Raw genomic sequence first — 22,257 nt, forward strand, 5'->3', positions numbered from 1 at the left:
AAATAAAGACAGCCAATTCCTGCTGAAAATAATCCACACCCAAAATAAAGTTTAATGAAAAACATAAACAGAAGATTCAAACCGAAACCACTGCCTGAAGTACCTTTCTACCAAAAACTGCTTCAGAAGAAGAGAATACATCAAAATGGTAGAATTTAGTAAAAGTATGCAAAGAGGACCAAGTCGCTGCTTTGCAAATCTGATCAACTGAAGCTTCATTCCTAAACGCCCAGGAAGTAGAAACTGACCTAGTAGAATGAGCTGTAATCCTCTGAGGCGGAGTCTTACCCGAATTAACATAGGCAAGATGAATTAAAGATTTCAACCAGGATGCCAAAGAAATGGCAGAAGCTTTCTGGCCTTTTCTAGAACCAGAAAAGATGACAAATAGACTAGAAGTCTTTCGGAAAGATTTAGTAGCTTCAACATAATATTTCAAAGCTCTAACAACATCCAAAGAATGTAACGATTTCTCCTTAGAATTCTTAGGATTAGGACATAATGAAGGAACCACGATTTCTCTACTAATGTTGTTGGAATTCACAACCTTAGGTAAAAATTCAAAAGAAGTTCGCAACACCGCCTTATCCTGATGAAAAATCAGAAAAGGAGACTCACAAGAAAGAGCAGATAATTCAGAAACTCTTCTGGCAGAAGAGATGGCCAAAAGGAACAAAACTTTCCAAGAAAGCAATTTAATGTCCAATGAATGCATAGGTTCAAACGGAGGAGCTTGAAGAGCTCCCAGAACCAAATTCAAACTCCATGGAGGAGAAATTGACTTAATGACAGGTTTTATACGAACCAAAGCTTGTACAAAACAATGAATATCAGGAAGAATAGCAATCTTTCTGTGAAAAAGAACAGAAAGAGCAGAGATTTGTCCTTTCAAGGAACTTGCGGACAAACCCTTATCTAAACCATCCTGAAGAAATTGTAATATTCTCGGAATTCTAAAAGAATACCAAGAAAAATGATGAGTAAGACACCAAGAAATATAAGTCTTCCAGACTCTATAATATATCTCTCTAGATACAGATTTACGAGCCTGTAACATAGTATCAATCACAGAGTCAGAGAAACCTCTTTGACTAAGAATCAAGCGTTCAATCTCCATACCTTTAAGTTTAAGTATTTCAGATCCGGATGGAAAAAAGGACCTTGCGACAGAAGGTCTGGTCTTAACGGAAGAGTCCATGGTTGGCAAGATGCCATCCGGACAAGATCCGCATACCAAAACCTGTGAGGCCATGCCGGAGCTATTAGCAGAACAAACGAGCATTCCCTCAGAATCTTGGAGATTACTCTTGGAAGAAGAACTAGAGGCGGAAAGATATAGGCAGGATGATACTTCCAAGGAAGTGATAATGCATCCACTGCCTCCGCCTGAGGATCCCGGGATCTGGACAGATACCTGGGAAGTTTCTTGTTTAGATGAGAGGCCATCAGATCTATCTCTGGAAGCCCCCACATTTGAACAATCTGAAGAAATACCTCTGGGTGAAGAGACCATTCGCCCGGATGCAACGTTTGGCGACTGAGATAATCCGCTTCCCAATTGTCTACACCTGGGATATGAACCGCAGAGATTAGACAGGAGCTGGATTCCGCCCAAACCAAAATTCGAGATACTTCTTTCATAGCCAGAGGACTGTGAGTCCCTCCTTGATGATTGATGTATGCCACAGTTGTGACATTGTCTGTCTGAAAACAAATGAACGATTCTCTCTTCAGAAGAGGCCAAAACTGAAGAGCTCTGAAAATTGCACGGAGTTCCAAAATATTGATCGGTAATCTCACCTCCTGAGATTCCCAAACTCCCTGTGCCGTCAGAGATCCCCACACAGCTCCCCAACCTGTGAGACTTGCATCTGTTGAAATTACAGTCCAGGTCGGAAGAACAAAAGAAGCCCCCTGAATTAAACGATGGTGATCTGTCCACCACGTTAGAGAGTGTCGAACAATCGGTTTTAAAGATATTAATTGAGATATCTTCGTGTAATCCCTGCACCATTGGTTCAGCATACAGAGCTGAAGAGGTCGCATGTGAAAACGAGCAAAGGGGATCGCGTCCGATGCAGCAGTCATAAGACCTAGAATTTCCATGCATAAGGCTACCGAAGGGAATGATTGTGACTGAAGGTTTCGACAAGCTGTAATCAATTTTAGACGTCTCTTGTCTGTTAAAGACAGAGTCATGGACACTGAATCTATCTGGAAACCCAGAAAGGTTACCCTTGTTTGAGGAATCAAAAAACTTTTTGGTAAATTGATCCTCCAACCATGATCTTGAAGAAACAACACAAGTCGATTCGTATGAGACTCTGCTAAATGTAAAGACTGAGCAAGTACCAAGATATCGTCCAAATAAGGAAATACCACAATACCCTGTTCTCTGATTACAGACAGAAGGGCACCGAGAATCTTTGTGAAAATTCTTGGAGCTGTAGCAAGGCCAAACGGTAGAGCCACAAATTAGTAATGCTTGTCTAGAAAAGAGAATCTCAGGAACTGAAAATGATCTGGATGAATCGGAATATGCAGATATGCATCCTGTAAATCTATTGTGGACATATAATTCCCTTGCTGAACAAAAGGCAATATAGTCCTTACAGTTACCATCTTGAACGTTGGTATCCTTACATAACGATTCAATAATTTTAGATCCAGAACTGGTCTGAAGGAATTCTCCTTCTTTGGTACAATGAAGAGATTTGAATAAAACCCCATCCCCTGTTCCGGAACTGGAACTGGCATAATTACTCCAGCCAACTCTAGATCTGAAACACAATTCAGAAATGCTTGAGCTTTCACTGGATTTACTGGGACACGGGAAAGAAAAAATCTCTTTGCAGGAGGTCTCATCTTGAAACCAATTCTGTACCCTTCTGAAACAATGCTCTGAATCCAAAGATTGTGAACAGAACTGATCCAAATTTCTTTGAAAAAACGTAACCTGCCCCCTACCAGCTGAACTGGAATGAGGGCCGTACCTTCATGTGAACTTAGAAGCAGGCTTTGCCTTTCTAGCAGGCTTGGATTTATTCCAGACTAGAGATGGTTTCCAAACTGAAACTGCTCCTGAGGACGAAGGATCAGGCTTTTGTTCTTTGTTGAAACGAAAGGAACGAAAACTATTGTTAGCCCTGTTTTTACCTTTAGATTTTTTATCCTGTGGTAAAAAAGTTCCTTTCCCACCAGTAACAGTTGAAATAATAGAATCCAACTGAGAACCAAATAATTTGTTTCCCTGGAAAGAAATGGAAAGTAGAGTTGATTTAGAAGCCATATCAGCATTCCAAGTCTTAAGCCATAAAGCTCTTCTGGCTAAGATAGCTAGAGACATAAACCTAACATCAACTCTAATAATATCAAAAATGGCATCACAGATAAAATTATTAGCATGCTGAAGAAGAATAATAATATCATGAGAATCACGATTTGCTACTTGTTGCGCTAGGGTTTCCAACCAAAAAGTTGAAGCTGCAGCAACATCAGCCAATGATATAGCAGGTCTAAGAAGATTACCTGAACACAGATAAGCTTTTCTTAGAAAGGATTCAATTTTTCTATCTAAAGGATCCTTAAACGAGGTACCATCTGACGTAGGAATGGTAGTACGTTTAGCAAGGGTAGAAATAGCCCCATCAACTTTAGGGATTTTGTCCCAAAATTCTAACCTGTCAGGCGGAACAGGATATAATTGCTTAAAACGTTTAGAAGGAGTAAATGAATTACCCAATTTATCCCATTCTTTGGAAATCACTGCAGAAAAAGCATTAGGAACAGGAAAAACTTCTGGAATAACCGCAGGAGCTTTAAAAACCTTATCCAAACGTATAGAATTAGTATCAAGAGGACTAGAATCCTCTATTTCTAAAGCAATTAGTACTTCTTTAAGTAAAGAGCGAATAAATTCCATCTTAAATAAATATGAAGATTTATCAGCATCAATCTCTGAGATAGAATCCTCTGAACCAGAAGAGTCCAAAGAATCAGAATGATGGTGTTCATTTAAAAATTCATCTGTAGAGAGAGAAGATTTAAAAGACTTTTTACGTTTACTAGAAGGAGAAATAACAGACAAAGCCTTCTTTATGGATTCAGAAACAAAATCTCTTATGTTATCAGGAACATTCTGCACCTTAGATGTTGAGGGAACTGCAACAGGCAATGGTACATTACTAAAGGAAATATTATCTGCTTTAACAAGTTTGTCATGACAATTATTACAAACAACAGCTGGAGGAATAGCTACCAAAAATTTACAGCAGATACACTTAGCTTTGGTAGATCCAGCAGGCAGTGATTTTCCTGTAGTATCTTCTGGCTCAGATGCAACGTGAGACATCTTGCAATATGTAAGAGAAAAAACAACATATAAAGCAAAATAGATCAAATTCCTTATAAGACAGTTTCAGGAATGGGAAAGAATGCCAAATATCAAGCTTCTAGCAACCAGAAGCAAATGAAAAATGAGACTGAAATAATGTGAAGACAAAAGCGACGCCCATATTTTTTAGCGCCAAATAAGACGCCCACATTATTTGGCGCCTAAATGCTTTTGGCGCCAAAAATGACGCCACATCCGTAACGCCGACATTTTTGGCGCAAAATAACGTCAAAAAAATGACGTAACTTCCGGCGACACGTATGACGCCGGAAACGGAAAAGAATTTTTGCGCCAAAAAAGTCCGCGCCAAGAATGACGCAATAAAATGAAGCATTTTCAGCCCCCGCGAGCCTAACAGCCCACAGGGAAAAAAGTCAAATTTTTGAGGTAAGAAAAATATGATAATTCAATGCATAATCCCAAATATGAAACTGACTGTCTGAAAATAAGGAAAGTTGAACATTCTGAGTCAAGGCAAATAAATGTTTGAATACATATATTTAGAACTTTATAAATAAAGTGCCCAACCATAGCTTAGAGTGTCACAGAAAATAAGACTTACTTACCCCAGGACACTCATCTACATGTTTGTAGAAAGCCAAACCAGTACTGAAACGAGAATCAGTAGAGGTAATGGTAAATATAAGAGCATATCGTCGATCTGAAAAGGGAGGTAAGAGATGAATCTCTACGACCGATAACAGAGAACCTTATGAAATAGACCCCGTAGAAGGAGATCACTGCATTCAATAGGCAATACTCTCTTCACATCCCTCTGACATTCACTGCACGCTGAGAGGAAAACCGGGCTCCAACTTGCTGCGGAGCGCATATCAACGTAGAATCTAGCACAAACTTACTTCACCACCTCCCTTGGAGGCAAAGTTTGTAAAACTGATTTGTGGGTGTGGTGAGGGGTGTATTTATAGGCATTTTAAGGTTTGGGAAACTTTGCCCCTCCTGGTAGGAATGTATATCCCATACGTCACTAGCTCATGGACTCTTGTTAATTACATGAAAGAAACTATTCTTTGCCTCTAGTGGCCGCAGCAAAGATCCTAGACAATACAGGATCTTTTCCTGAAAGGGAAGCAATAATAGTCTGCTTTTTGAAACTACATAAGGCTCATCTAGCTAGAACAGCAATAGTAGCATTCTTTGCATTGATGCATATCATACCTACAAGCTACATCACATATAAAGCTGTTTGCGGTCTTGAGGAGGTTTAAACAATATTGGATTTCCTCGTAGGACACTTCTTCTGAAACCAGCTTCTATAAATGAATCACACCAAACAGAACTAGCTGCTGCTTTGCAAGCTACGTCTGCCAGCTGGAAAGATCGCCTATAAAAACATTCAGGTTTCCAATCCTTGGGGTACTTTGAACAGGTACTGTCCTCTAATGCACTGGTTTTCAAACCTGTCCTCAGTCCTCCTCAACAGGTCAGGTTTTCAGGTTTAACTTGGATGAGAACAGATAAATAACCATGTTTACTAAGTAGCTGATTATTTCATCTGTGCGGTAGTCCAGATATCCTCAAAATGTGGCCTGTTAGGGAGGCCATGTAATGGTTGTCTGCCTTGCAAGGGTAGAAATTGCCTTGTTTACCTTAAGAAACTTTCCCAAAATTTCAACTTGGTGGATAGAACAAAAGCACACCTAGCTTGTTCCATTCCTTAGTTTCCAGTTGCCGTGCTTGAAACTTAAGGACACATCCTCCCACACAGCCTCAGGGTGATAGTTTTGAACCTCAGAATATCACAGCAGTCCAAACATGGCAAAGTTCAGCAGAACTTAATTTTTCTTAAAATACCTTTATTCCAATATATTAGGGTCATGCTATATACAACATTTTGGGTATGACACCCTTAATCATTCTAAACCTCAGAATACCCATACTCAGAAGAGGAATTGTCTGACTCCAATGCACCCTGTCTTAGAGTGAGGGCTCTATATAGGTCAATCATAAGGAAAAACTCTGGCCAGTGAAGGATCACTTTCTGCCACATGCATGCGTCTGTGTTTACCTGGAGGAGGCATGGCAGCCATCAACTTGGATATGACAGTGAATATACTATACTAAATATACTATATTTTGGGGACAGTTTAGCAGAACTGTCAGGGGTTCCACTACAATATTTTCTGGTGGCCAAGGATTCATTTAAGAGCAGATGAAGTGAGAAGGGCTGTGTTAAAAGATCCGGTGTTACAAAGAGTGCTAAAGTGCTAAAGCTAGGTGCACTATTTTTAAACCAGAGGCTAAAAATGTCTAAAAATAAAGTGCCCAAAATAGCCTAAATTTCATTTAGATGATATGTAGAGTGTGTATATGTGTCCCCAGGTTATTTGAAACATATGTACACGTTCATTCTAATAGCCAGTAGGCCATGGAAGGTGTAATGTACTTACCTATCAGCACCTTCCTCTACAGTGCTTACCACAGGCTGCAGGAGACTGCATTCAGTAGAAGAGCCCATCTTAGGCAGTGCAAGCACAGTGCAAAAGATCTCTCAAGGAGCAGCACATTTTAGACCAAAGGATTGGCAGATAAATCCGCATTTCATCCGGGAGGCCTATGTCATCTTCACACTGGAAGTATTTTCTCACTTCCTGGTTGAAAGTCCTGTCTAGACTTGTGTCCTTCATAGGCACTCAAGAGGGAAATTGGGTTTCATATTGGTTAAAGAGCCGCTATCAACATTTATCTTGGAGAAAATAATTTGACTGAGGTATTATGAGTCAGAGGGATTAAAGCTCTGGTATGTTGGGGTGTTTTTGCCTACTCCTAGTGTACTGGAGTGTAAATCCCACATGTAATTTCGCATGGACTCTCACCATCTTATGAAATAAATTTGGTTTCATGTCCCTTTAAATATTTTCATAGCAGTTTGTAGCAAGCAATATTTTATTTTGGTTTTTTTGGTACCTTTGGTCCTGCAGCAGAAATTATGATCTGTCCTGGTGGCTGAATCCATGGCTCACCATCAACTTGCACAGGAATAGGCTTTAAGAGAGTTACACGGAAGTATGAGCCTTGGGCTATGCGTATGCCTGAACGCAGTCCTCCTTGTACCTGGCCCTAGGAAATAAAAAAAAAGTTTAGTGCTGATTTGAGTAAGGGTACCTTTTAGTAGTAAGTTAAGTGACGCAAATTGAAAAAAAAAGTGAAGACCAAATTTTTTGATATATAAAATAATTGAATAAAGTATAGTAGCAATGTCAACATCTTCATGAGCTATGTTGGATCTAAGTAAGAGATCTTCACTCTACTTGGTCAACTAAATACTGAATTCTCTCTTTAAAAATGCTGCCTATGTGCAATTTATTTTCCCTTAAACTATCCTTATTCTAGGATATTAATCTTTCATTTTAACAACAGAATTAACTTTCCTTTAACCGAATTAGACGCTGATTATTTATTTTAACTGGAAAAGGATTTGTTTCAAGAAAATAATTTAACTTTTGTTTCCTTTTAATTAAAGGAATATTCCAGCCAAACCTGGAATCCACATAAATACATTTCAGTTTTGAATAAATAAAAGTTGCTTTTTCACAATCGTATTTAAGTATGCACCGTGCACCAGCATTTTAAACACAGCACTTGCACCGTCTAGTAATGTCTCAAATTGTTATTTGCTGACATAATACAAGCCCCACTGGCGCTCTGAGCAGCTGCAATATTTAAAATGCTGGTGCACTGAGAATATCTAGCTATGCTTCACATGCACGTGCATAAAAAAATGTTAACACTAAAACAGTGATAACGTTTACTAGAAGCGTTTTTGCCAATATATATCTATGTGCATTTATATTTTGACCGGATTGTCCCTTCCATATGATTTTAGTGTGTTTTTTTACATGAGAAATTAAACACTGCGTTCAGCTGCATAGTGGAGTAGGGGCGTTTTCCCTGGGCGCCAGTCTAATAGGGACATTATAAAGAAAATGAAAAGCTTTGCGGGGTGGATCTAGCTACTGAATAGAGCACACATAGGACTGCAGAGCTCTGCTTAGATAGTTGATAGAATTGCAGCAATTGGCACTTAATCCACTAAAACTCAACTGTCTCGTGCTGTTTTGGACAGTACTAGTGAAGGAAAACAATTGTGGCCTCACAGTCAAAGAGCAGCAGACTGGCGGAGTCATGGGATCCTTCACCTCGGGGAGTCAGCTGAGCTGTACAGGGGGCAGAAGAATAGGCGAGGAATAGCCAGTAAAAGAAGAGCAACGTGAGGGTAATGAGCAGGTGGACTCCACGTGGTATACTTTTCCCACCACTGCTGACCTCCATCTTTGCCGAATAAATAAATAAAAACTTGCTTTTATCAGACAGACCAATAAAAACTTGCTTTAATCCGACAGACCAATAAAAACTTGCTTTAATCCGACAGACCAATAAAAAACAGAATTTATGTTTACCTGATAAATTACTTTCTCCAACGGTGTGTCCGGTCCACGGCGTCATCCTTACTTGTGGGATATTCTCTTCCCCAACAGGAAATGGCAAAGAGCCCAGCAAAGCTGGTCACATGATCCCTCCTAGGCTCCGCCTTCCCCAGTCATTCGACCGACGTAAAGGAGGAATATTTGCATAGGAGAAATCATATGATACCGTGGTGACTGTAGTTAAAGAAAATAAATTATCAGACCTGATTAAAAAAACCAGGGCGGGCCGTGGACCGGACACACCGTTGGAGAAAGTAATTTATCAGGTAAACATAAATTCTGTTTTCTCCAACATAGGTGTGTCCGGTCCACGGCGTCATCCTTACTTGTGGGAACCAATACCAAAGCTTTAGGACACGGATGAAGGGAGGGAGCAAATCAGGTCACCTAGATGGAAGGCACCACGGCTTGCAAAACCTTTCTCCCAAAAATAGCCTCAGAAGAAGCAAAAGTATCAAATTTGTAAAATTTAGTAAAAGTGTGCAGTGAAGACCAAGTCACTGCCTTACATATCTGATCAACAGAAGCCTCGTTCTTGAAGGCCCATGTGGAAGCCACAGCCCTAGTGGAATGAGCTGTGATTCTTTCAGGAGGCTGCCGTCCGGCAGTCTCGTAAGCCAATCTGATGATGCTTTTAATCCAAAAAGAGAGAGAGGTAGAAGTTGCTTTTTGACCTCTCCTTTTACCAGAATAAACAACAAACAAGGAAGATGTTTGTCTAAAATCCTTTGTAGCATCTAAATAGAATTTTAGAGCACGAACTACATCCAAATTGTGCAACAAACGTTCCTTCTTTGAAACTGGATTCGGACACAAAGAAGGCACGACTATCTCCTGGTTAATGTTTTTGTTAGAAACAACTTTCGGAAGAAAACCAGGTTTAGTACGCAAAACCACCTTATCTGCATGGAACGCCAGATAAGGAGGAGAACACTGCAGAGCAGATAATTCTGAAACTCTTCTAGCAGAAGAAATTGCAACCAAAAACAAAACTTTCCAAGATAATAACTTAATATCAACGGAATGTAAGGGTTCAAACGGAACCCCCTGAAGAACTGAAAGAACTAAATTGAGACTCCAAGGAGGAGTCAAAGGTTTGTAAACAGGCTTGATTCTAACCAGAGCCTGAACAAAGGCTTGAACATCTGGCACAGCTGCCAGCTTTTTGTGAAGTAACACAGACAAGGCAGTAATCTGTCCCTTCAAAGAACTTGCAGATAATCCTTTCTCCAAACCTTCTTGAAGAAAGGATAGAATCTTAGGAATTTTTACCTTGTCCCAAGGGAATCCTTTAGATTCACACCAACAGATATATTTTTTCCATATTTTGTGGTAGATTTTTCTAGTTACAGGCTTTCTGGCCTGAACAAGAGTATCAATGACAGAATCTGAGAACCCTCGCTTTGATAAGATCAAGCGTTCAATCTCCAAGCAGTCAGTTGGAGTGAGACCAGATTCGGATGTTCGAACGGACCTTGAACAAGAAGGTCTCGTCTCAAAGGTAGCTTCCATGGTGGAGCCGATGACATATTCACCAGGTCTGCATACCAAGTCCTGCGTGGCCACGCAGGAGCTATCAAGATCACCGATGCCCTCTCCTGATTGATCCTGGCTACCAGCCTGGGGATGAGAGGAAACGGCGGGAATACATAAGCTAGTTTGAAGGTCCAAGGTGCTACTAGTGCATCTACTAGAGTCGCCTTGGGATCCCTGGATCTGGACCCGTAGCAAGGAACCTTGAAGTTCTGACGAGAGGCCATCAGATCCATGTCTGGAATGCCCCACAATTGAGTAATTTGGGCAAAGATTTCCGGATGGAGTTCCCACTCCCCCGGATGAAATGTCTGAGGACTCAGAAAATCCGCTTCCCAATTTTCCACTCCTGGGATGTGGATTGCAGACAAGTGGCAGGAGTGAGTCTCCGCCCATTGAATGATTTTGGTCACTTCTTCCATCGCCAGGGAACTCCTTGTTCCCCCCTGATGGTTGATGTACGCAACAGTCGTCATGTTGTCTGATTGAAACCGTATGAACTTGGCCTTTGCTAGCTGAGGCCAAGCCTTGAGAGCATTGAATATCGCTCTCAGTTCCAGAATATTTATCGGGAGAAGAGATTCTTCCCGAGACCAAAGACCCTGAGCTTTCAGGGGTCCCCAGACCGCGCCCCAGCCCACCAGACTGGCGTCGGTCGTGACAATGACCCACTCTGGTCTGCGGAAGCTCATCCCCTGTGACAGGTTGTCCAGGGACAGCCACCAACGGAGTGAATCTCTGGTCCTCTGATCTACTTGTATCATCGGAGACAAGTCTGTATAGTCCCCATTCCACTGACTGAGCATGCACAGTTGTAATGGTCTTAGATGAATTCGCGCAAAAGGAACTATGTCCATTGCCGCTACCATCAAACCTATTACTTCCATGCACTGCGCTATGGAAGGAAGAGGAACAGAATGAAGTATTTGACAAGAGTTTAGAAGTTTTGATTTTCTGGCCTCTGTCAGAAAAATCCTCATTTCTAAGGAGTCTATTATTGTTCCCAAGAAGGGAACCCTTGTTGACTGAGATAGAGAACTTTTTTCTACGTTCACTTTCCACCCGTGAGATCTGAGAAAGGCCAGGACAATGTCCGTGTGAGCCTTTGCTTGTGGAAGGGACGACGCTTGAATCAGTATGTCGTCCAAGTAAGGTACTACTGCAATGCCCCTTGGTCTTAGCACCGCTAGAAGGGACCCTAGTACCTTTGTGAAAATTCTTGGAGCAGTGGCTAATCCGAACGGAAGTGCCACAAACTGGTAATGCTTGTCCAGAAATGCGAACCTTAGGAACCGATGATGTTCCTTGTGGATAGGAATATGTAGATACGCATCCTTTAAATCCACCGTGGTCATGAATTGACCTTCCTGGATGGAAGGAAGAATTGTTCGAATGGTTTCCATTTTGAACGATGGAACCTTGAGAAACTTGTTTAGGATCTTGAGATCTAAGATTGGTCTGAATGTTCCCTCTTTTTTGGGAACTACGAACAGATTGGAGTAGAACCCCATCCCTTGTTCTCCTAATGGAACAGGATGAATCACTCCCATTTTTAACAGGTCTTCTACACAATGTAAGAATGCCTGTTTTTTTATGTGGTCTGAAGACAATTGAGACCTGTGGAACCTCCCCCTTGGGGGAAGCCCCTTGAATTCCAGAAGATAACCTTGGGAGACTATTTCTAGCGCCCAAGGATCCAGAACATCTCTTGCCCAAGCCTGAGCGAAGAGAGAGAGTCTGCCCCCCACCAGATCCGGTCCCGGATCGGGGGCCAACATCTCATGCTGTCTTGGTAGCAGTGGCAGGTTTCTTGGCTTGCTTACCTTTGTTCCAGCCTTGCATTGGCCTCCAGGCTGGCTTGGCTTGAGAAGTATTACCCTCTTGCTTAGAGGACGTAGCACTAGGGGCTGGTCCGTTTCTGCGAAAGGGACGAAAATTAGGTTTATTTTTGGCCTTGAAAGACCTATCCTGAGGAAGGGCGTGGCCCTTGCCCCCAGTGATATCAGAAATAATCTCTTTCAAGTCAGGGCCAAACAGCGTTTTCCCCTTGAAAGGAATGTTAAGCAATTTGTTCTTGGAAGACGCATCCGCTGACCAAGATTTTAGCCAAAGCGCTCTGCGCGCCACAATAGCAAACCCTGAATTTTTCGCCGCTAATCTAGCCAATTGCAAAGTGGCGTCTAGGGTGAAAGAGTTAGCCAATTTGAGAGCATGAATTCTGTCCAAAATCTCCTCATAAGAAGAATCTTTATTGAGCGCCTTTTCTAGTTCATCGAACCAGAAACACGCTGCTGTAGTGACAGGAACAATGCATGAAATTGGTTGTAGAAGGTAACCTTGCTGAACAAACATCTTTTTAAGCAAACCCTCTAATTTTTTATCCATAGGATCTTTGAAAGCACAACTATCTTCTATGGGTATAGTGGTGCGTTTGTTTAGAGTAGAAACCGCCCCCTCGACCTTGGGGACTGTCTGCCATAAGTCCTTTCTGGGGTCGACCATAGGAAACAATTTCTTAAATATAGGGGGAGGGACGAAAGGTATGCCGGGCCTTTCCCATTCTTTATTTACAATGTCCGCCACCCGCTTGGGTATAGGAAAAGCTTCGGGGGGCCCCGGGACCTCTAGGAACTTGTCCATTTTACATAATTTCTCTGGAATGACCAAATTCTCACAATCATCCAGAGTAGATAACACCTCCTTAAGCAGGGCGCGGAGATGTTCCAATTTAAATTTAAATGTAATCACATCAGGTTCAGCTTGTTGAGAAATTTTCCCTGAATCTGAAATTTCTCCCTCAGACAAAACCTCCCTGGCCCCCTCAGACTGGTGTAGGGGCACTTCAGAACCAATATCATCAGCGTCCTCATGCTCTTCAGTATTTTCTAAAACAGAGCAGTCGCGCTTTCGCTGATAAGTGGGCATTTTGGCTAAAATGTTTTTGATAGAATTATCCATTACAGCCGTTAATTGTTGCATAGTAAGGAGTATTGGCGCACTAGATGTACTAGGGGCCTCCTGTGTGGGCAAGACTGGTGTAGACGAAGGAGGGGATGATGCAGTACCATGCTTACTCCCCTCACTTGAGGAATCATCTTGGGCATCATTTTCTCTAAATTTTATGTCACATAAATTACATCTATTTAAATGAGAAGGAACCTTGGCTTCCCCACATACAGAACACAGTCTATCTGGTAGTTCAGACATGTTAAACAGGCATAAACTTGATAACAAAGTACAAAAAACGTTTTAAAATAAAACCGTTACTGTCACTTTAAATTTTAAACTGAACACACTTTATTACTGCAAATGTGAAAAAGTATGAAGGAATTGTTCAAAATTCACCAAAATTTCACCACAGTGTCTTAAAGCCTTAAAAGTATTGCACGCCAAATTTGAAAGCTTTAACCCTTAAAATAACGGAACCGGAGCCGTTTTTATATTTAACCCCTTTACAGTCCCTGGTATCTGCTTTGCTGAGACCCAACCAAGCCCAAAGGGGAATACGATACCAAATGACGCCTTCAGAAAGTCTTTTCTATGTATCAGAGCTCCTCACACATGCATCTGCATGTCATGCTTCCCAAAAACAAGTGCGCAATAGAGGCGCGAAAATGAGGCTCTGCCTATGATTAGGGAAAGCCCCTAGAGAATAAGGTGTCCAATACAGTGCCTGACGGTTATTTTACATAATTCCCAAGAATAAAATAATTCCTCAAAGCTATGAAGTATAAAATATGCTTATATATCAATCGTTTTAGCCCAGAAAATGTCTACAGTCTTAAAAGCCCTTGTGAAGCCCTTTTTTTTTTTTATGTAATAAAAATGGCTTACCGGATCCCATAGGGAAAATGACAGCTTCCAGCATTACATCGTCTTGTTAGAAATGTGTCATACCTCAAGCAGCAAAAGTCTGCTCACTGTTTCCCCCAACTGAAGTTAATTCCTCTCAACAGTCCTGTGTGGAAACAGCCATCGATTTTAGTAACGGTTGCTAAAATCATTTTCCTCTTACAAACAGAAATCTTCATCTCTTTTCTGTTTCAGAGTAAATAGTACATACCAGCACTATTTTAAAATAACAAACTCTTGATTGAATAATAAAAACTACAGTTAAACACCAAAAAACTCTAAGCCATCTCCGTGGAGATGTTGCCTGTACAACGGCAAAGAGAATGACTGGGGAAGGCGGAGCCTAGGAGGGATCATGTGACCAGCTTTGCTGGGCTCTTTGCCATTTCCTGTTGGGGAAGAGAATATCCCACAAGTAAGGATGACGCCGTGGACCGGACACACCTATGTTGGAGAAACTTGCTTTAATCCGACAGACCAATAAAAACTTGCTTTAATCCGACAGACCAATAAAAACTTGCTTTTATCCGACAGACCAATAAAAACTTGCTTTAATTCGACAAACCAATAAAAACTTGCTTTTATCCGACAGACCAATAAAAACTCGCTTTTATCTGACAAAACAATAAAGGCTTACTTTAATTAGGCAGAATGATAAAAGTTTGCTTTAATCCAACAGAGCGATAATTTTTAGTCCGACAGAACAATAAAAGTTTGCTTTAATCAAACAGAAGAATAATTTTTAATTCGACCAAATGATAAAAACTTGTTTTAATCAGATAAAACAATAAAAAACATAATTTATGCTTACCTGATAAATTCCTTTCTCCTGTAGTGTAGTCAGTCCACGGGTCATCCATTACTTATGGGATTATATCTCCTCCCTAACAGGAAGTGCAAGAGGATCACCCAAGCAGAGCTGCTATATAGCTCCTCCCCTCTACGTCATACCCAGTCATTCGACCAAAACCAAACGAGAAAGGAGAAACTATAGGGTGCAGTGGTGACTGGAGTTTAATTTAAAATTTAGACCTGCCGTAAAAACAGGGCGGGCCGTGGACTGACTACACTACAGGAGAAAGGAATTTATCAGGTAAGCATAAATTATGTTTTCTCCTGTTATGTGTAGTCAGTCCACGGGTCATCCATTACTTATGGGATACCAATACCAAAGCTAAAAGTACACAGATGACGGGAGGGACAGGCAGGACCTTTACACGGAAGGAACCACTGCCTGAAGAACCTTTCTCCCAAAAACAGCCTCCGAAGAAGCAAAAGTGTCAAATTTGTAAAATTTTGAAAAGGTGTGAAGTGAAGACCAAGTTGCAGCCTTGCAAATCTGTTCAAGAGAGGCCTCATTTTTAAAGGCCCAAGTGGAAGCCACAGCTCTGGTAGAATGAGCTGTAATTCTTTCAGGAGGCTGCTGTCCAGCAGTCTCATAGGCTAAACGTATTATGCTACGAAGCCAGAAGGAGAGAGAGGTAGCCGAAGCCTTTTGACCTCTCCTCTGTCCCGAATAAACGACAAACAGGGAAGAAGTTTGTCGAAAATCTTTAGTTGCCTGTAAATAGAATTTCAGGGCACGGACAACGTCCAGATTGTGCAGAAGTCGTTCCTTCTTTGAGGAAGGATTAGGGCACAATGAAGGAACAACAATCTCTTGATTGATATTCTTGTTAGTGACTACCTTAGGTAAGAACCCAGGTTTAGTACGCAGAACTACCTTGTCTGAATGAAAAATCAGATAAGGGGAATCACAATGTAAGGCTGATAACTCAGAGACTCTTCGAGCCGAGGAAATAGCCATTAGGAACAGAACTTTCCAAGATAACAGCTTGATATCAATGGAATGAAGGGGTTCAAACGGAACACCCTGTAAAACGTTAAGAACTAAGTTTAAGCTCCATGGCGGAGCAACAGTTTTAAACACAGGCTTAATCCTGGCCAAAGCCTGACAAAAAGCCTGAACGTCTGGAACTTCTGACAGACGCTTGTGTAAAAGAATGGACAGAGCTGAGATCTGTCCCTTTAACGAACTAGCAGATAAACCCTTTTCTAAGCCTTCTTGTAGAAAAGACAATATCCTAGGAATCCTAACCTTACTCCATGAGTAACTCTTGGATTCGCACCAATGTAAGTATTTACGCCATATTTTATGGTAAATTTTCCTGGTAACAGGTTTCCTAGCCTGTATTAAGGTATCAATCACTGACTCCGAGAATCCACGCCTTGATAGAATCAAGCGTTCAATCTCCATGCAGACAGCCTCAGAGAAATTAGATTTGGATGTTTGAAAGGACCCTGAACCAGAAGGTCCTGTCTCAGAGGAAGAGACCATGGTGGACAGGACGACATGTCCACTAGATCTGCATACCAGGTCCTGCGAGGCCACGCAGGCGCTATTAGAATCACTGATGCTCTCTCCTGTTTGATCCTGGCAATCAGTCGAGGAAGTATCGGGAAGGGTGGAAACACATAAGCCATGTTGAAGACCCAAGGTGCTGTCAGAGCATCTATCAGAACCACTTCCGGGTCCCTGGATCTTGATCCGTAACAAGGAAGCTTGGCGTTCTGGCGAGACGCCATGAGATCCAGATCTGGTTTGCCCCAACGCCGAAGCAGTTGTGCAAATACCTCCGGGTGAAGTTCCCACTCCCCCGGATGAAAAGTCTGGCGACTTAGGAAATCCGCCTCCCAGTTCTCCACGCCTGGGATGTGGATCGCTGACAGGTGGCAAGAGTGAGACTCTGCCCAGCGAATTATCTTTGAGACTTCCATCATCGCTAGGGAACTCCTTGTCCCTCCCTGATGGTTGATGTAAGCCACAGTTGTGATGTTGTCCGACTGGAACCTGATGAACCTCAGAGTTGCTAGCTGAGGCCAAGCCAGAAGAGCATTGAGAACTGCTCTCAATTCCAGAATGTTTATTGGAAGGAGACTCTCCTCCTGAGTCCATGATCCCTGAGCCTTCAGGGAATTCCAGACAGCGCCCCAACCTAGTAGGCTGGCGTCTGTTGTTACAATTGTCCAGTCTGGCCTGCTGAAGGGCATCCCCCTGGACAGATGTGGCCAAGAAAGCCACCATAGAAGAGAATCTCTGGTCTCTTGATCCAGATTCAGCATAGGGGACAAATCTGAGTAATCCCCATTCCACTGACTTAGCATGCACAATTGTAGTGGTCTGAGATGCAGGCGTGCAAAAGGTACTATGTCCATTGCCGCTACCATTAAGCCGATTACCTCCATGCATTGAGCCACTGACGGGTGTTGAATGGAATGAAGGACACGGCAAGCATTTAGAAGTTTTGTTAACCTGTCTTCTGTCAGGTAAATTTTCATTTCTACAGAATCTATAAGAGTCCCCAAGAAGGGAACTCTTGTGAGTGGCAATAGAGAACTCTTTTCTACGTTCACCTTCCACCCATGCGACCTTAGAAATGCCAGAACCAACTCTGTATGAGACTTGGCAGTCTGGAAACTTGACGCTTGTATCAGAATGTCGTCTAGGTACGGAGCTACCGAAATTCCTCGCGGTCTTAGTACCGCCAGAAGAGAGCCCAGAACCTTTGTAAAGATTCTTGGAGCCGTGGCTAACCCGAAGGGAAGAGCTACAAACTGGTAATGCCTGTCTAGGAAGGCAAACCTTAGGTACCGATAATGATCCTTGTGAATCGGTATGTGAAGGTAGGCATCCTTTAAATCCACTGTGGTCATGTATTGACCCCTTTGGATCATAGGTAAGATTGTCCGAATAGTTTCCATTTTGAACGATGGAACTCTTAGGAATTTGTTTAGGATCTTTAAGTCCAAAATTGGTCTGAAGGTTCCCTCTTTTTTGGGAACCACAAACAGATTTGAGTAAAACCCTTGTCCGTGTTCCGACCACGGAACTGGATGGATCACTCCCATTAGTAAAAGGTCTTGTACACAGCGTAGAAACGCTTCTCTCTTTAGCTGGTTTGCTGACAGCCTTGAAAGATGAAATCTCCCTTTTGGAGGAGAAGCTTTGAAGTCCAGAAGATATCCCTGAGATATGATCTCTAACGCCCAGGGATCCTGGATATCTCTTGCCCAAGCCTGGGCGAAGAGAGAAAGTCTGCCCCCCACTAGATCCGTTTCCGGATCGGGGGCCCTCACTTCATGCTGTCTTAGGGGCAGCAGCAGGTTTTCTGGCCTGCTTGCCCTTGTTACAGGACTGGTTAGGTTTCCAGCCCTGTCTGTAGCGAGCAACAGTTCCTTCCTGCTTTGGAGCTGAGGAAGTTGATGCTGCTCCTGCCTTGAAGTTACGAAAGGCACGAAAATTAGACTGTCTAGCCCTTGGTTTGGCTCTGTCTTGAGGCAGGGCATGACCCTTACCTCCAGTAATGTCAGCGATAATTTCTTTCAAACCGGGCCCGAATAATGTCTGCCCTTTGAAAGGTATGTTAAGCAATTTAGATTTAGAAGTCACATCGGCTGACCAAGATTTAAGCCACAGCGCTCTGCGCGCTTGAATGGCGAATCCTGAATTCTTAGCCGTAAGTTTAATTAAGTGTACTACGGCATCGGAAATAAATGAATTGGCTAGCTTAAGTACTCTAAGCTTGTCTGTAATCTCATCCAATGTAACTGAGTTAATGGTCTCTTCCAGAGACTCAAACCAGAATGCCGCCGCAGCCGTGACAGGCGCAATGCATGCAAGGGGTTGTAATATAAAACCTTGTTGAACAAACATTTTCTTAAGGTAACCCTCTAACTTTTTATCCATTGGATCTGAAAAAGCACAGCTATCCTCCACCGGGATAGTGGTGCGTTTAGCCAGAGTAGAAACTGCTCCCTCCACCTTAGGGACCGTCTGCCATAAGTCCCGTGTGGTGGCGTCTATTGGAAACATTTTTCTAAATATAGGAGGGGGAGAAAAGGGCACACCAGGTCTATCCCACTCCTTGTTAATAATTTCTGTAAGCCTTTTAGGAATAGGAAAAACGTCAGTACACGTCGGTACCGCAAAATATTTATCCAGCCTACACATCTTCTCTGGAATTGCAACCGTGTTACAATCATTCAGAGCCGCTAATACCTCCCCTAGCAATACACGGAGGTTCTCAAGCTTAAATTTAAAATTTGAAATGTCTGAATCCAGCTTACTTGGATCAGATCCGTCACCCACAGAATGAAGCTCTCCGTCCTCATGTTCTGCAAAATGTGACGCAGTATCAGACATGGCTCTAATATTATCAGCGCACTCTGTTCTCACCCCAGAGTGGTCGCGTTTACCCCTAATTTCTGGCAATTTAGATAATACTTCAGTCATAACATTAGCCATGTCTTGCAAAGTGATTTGTATGGGCCGCCCTGATGTACTTGGCGCCACAATATCACGCACCTCCTGAGCGGGAGACGAAGGTACTGACACGTGAGGAGAGTTAGTCGGCATAACTTCCCCCTCGTTGTCTGGTGAAATTTTCTTTACATGTACACTTTTATTTAAAGTAGCATCAATGCAATTAGTACACAAATTTCTATTGGGCTCCACATTGGCCTTTAAACATATTGCACAAAGAGTTTCCTCTGTGTCAGACATGTTTAACAGACTAGCAATGAAACTAGCAAGCTTGGAAAATACTTTTGAAATAAATTTACAAGCAATATAAAAAACGTTACTGTGCCTTTAAGAAGCACCAATAAACTGTCACAGTTGAAATCACAATGAACCAAATTTGTTATAGCAACCAAATTTTCACAGTAAATGCATTAAGTTAGCCAAGGATTGCACCCACCAGCAAATGGATGATTAACCCCTTAATACCCAAAAAACGGATAACAGAATATAAACGTTTTAACACAGTCAAAAGCACAGTCTCACAGGTCTGCTGTAAGTGATTACCTCCCTCAAAACTAGTTTTGGAGACCCCTGGGCTCTGTAGAGACGTCCTGGATCATGGAGTAAGGAATAGGAAGACTGTGAGTGAATTCTTACTGCGCAAGAAAGCGCCAAAATAGGCCCCTCCCACTCATATTATAACAGTGGGGAAGCTCAGTAAACTGAATTTATTCATAAATAAACGACAGCCATGTGGAAAAAAATAATGCCCAAAATTTTTTATCACCAAGTACCTCAGAGAAAAACGATTAACATGCCAGTAAAACGTTTTAAAATAAAATTATGAAATGATACTAATAAGCCTGCTGCTAGTCACTTTTACTGCAGTGGGGGCTCAAATATAATTTAAATGTATACAGTATTTTCTTAGTGAAGTTCCATTCCCCAGAAATACCTCAGTGTAACATACATACATATCAGCCTGATACCAGTCGCTACTACTGCATTTAAGGCTGCACTTACATTATATGGGTATTAGCAGTATTTTCTCAGTCAATTCCATTCCTTAGAAAATAATATACTGCAACATACCTCCTTGCAGGTGAACCCTGCCCGCTGTCCCCTGTTCTGAAGTTACCTCACTCCTCAGAATGGCCGAGAACAGCAAATGGATCTTAGTTACGACCGCTAAGATCATACATAAACTCAGGTAGATTCTTCTTCTAATGCTGCCTGAGAAAAAACAACACACTCCGGTGCTGTTTAAAATAACAAACTTTTGATTGAAGATATAAAAACTAATTTTAATAACCACAGTCCTCTCACACGTCCTATCTATTAGTTAGGTGCAAGAGAATGACTGGGTATGACGTAGAGGGGAGGAGCTATATAGCAGCTCTGCTTGGGTGATCCTCTTGCACTTCCTGTTAGGGAGGAGATATAATCCCATAAGTAATGGATGACCCGTGGACTGACTACACTTAACAGGAGAAACTTGCTTTAATCCGACACAATAATTTTTTATCCGACAGAACAATAAAAGTTTGCTTCAATACTACAGAACAATAATTTTTAGTCCGACAGAATGATAAACGTTTGCTTTAATCCAACAGAACAACAATTTTTAATTCGACAGAATGATAAAAACTTGTTTTAATCAGATAAAACAATAAAAACTTGCTTTAATCCGGCAGAATGATAATTTTTAATCCTGTGTGTGTGTGTGTGTGTGTGTATGTGTGTGTGTGTATGTGTGTGTGTGTATGTGTGTGTATGTGTGTGTGTGTATGTGTGTGTGTGTGTATGTGTGTGTGTGTGTATGTGTGTGTGTGTATGTCTATGTGTGTGTGTGTGGAGTGGAGTGGATGACCACTCATCTGCTTTTGTATACACAAGAGTTTCAGATTATACATAGTTTGTTAAGAAATGAAAAATGTCCTTGAGATGTGTTATTCAGAGAATGTGATACAGAGTAGTAATTCTGTGAAGGAAGTATAGAGACCCTAATCTGTGTCATTTTGAAATATATATAGAAGTGTGTGATGTGGAAGTTTTTTGCTTATACCTCAGGTTACTTCTACTTTTCATTTCCTGTTTGAACAGAATGACCTATTTTTTATTTTCTTTAAAAAGATACAGACAAGTAGTATCGGAGGTAGGGGAGATATGCAATTAACAGGTCTGTTAAGCAGCCAAGTGACGTTTAGCATTAGATAATGAGTGAGAGATATCAATCAGAGTCATGTTGAGGGTAATTTGTTATTGGGGATAGACTTCATTTCTGTTTTTTTGTCTTCAGAGGGGAGCAATCCAGATATTACCTAGCTTCAACTTCAGTATCCAGTCATAATGAAATCCCTAAGTGAGGCACATGAGATCACAGTTTTTATAGCACAAGCCACCTTATTCATCAGTGGGTGAGCACAACCTTCAGTTGCAGACACTGAGCTTAAGTAATCATAAAAAAATATAAAAAAAAGATGCTAGATTCAAGCATGTTCCTGTGTGGAATGAATTGCTGAAGAGATAAGCGCCGACTACAGGAACTCCGCAGGGTATAAAGGTGGTTATCTGAGAATGAACTGAATTTCTGTCAAAAAAAGGCCATAAATTCTGCACACAAACCTTTTATGTAATAAGATATTTAGGTAAAACATATATTTAGATGTATATAGTCATAAAGTTAGTATAACAGTAAAAAACACATATATTTGCAGTTTTAAGCCAAA

At 41.6% G+C, this 22,257-nt stretch overlaps 1 protein-coding gene across 1 annotated transcript in view; it reads right to left on the reverse strand.

Annotated features, from left to right (window-relative positions):
• Positions 1-22,257, reverse strand: part of DGKQ (diacylglycerol kinase theta) — a 539,130-nt gene that overhangs the window by 18,058 nt on the left and 498,815 nt on the right. Inside the window, exon 22 of the mRNA XM_053702740.1 lies at positions 7,322-7,474. Coding sequence (XP_053558715.1) covers positions 7,322-7,474 — 153 coding nt within the window. The remainder of the gene's footprint in view (positions 1-7,321; positions 7,475-22,257) is intronic.

The sequence above is a fragment of the Bombina bombina genome, chromosome 2 (assembly GCF_027579735.1).
Source record: "Bombina bombina isolate aBomBom1 chromosome 2, aBomBom1.pri, whole genome shotgun sequence".
Classification (NCBI taxonomy): Eukaryota; Metazoa; Chordata; class Amphibia; order Anura; family Bombinatoridae; genus Bombina; species Bombina bombina.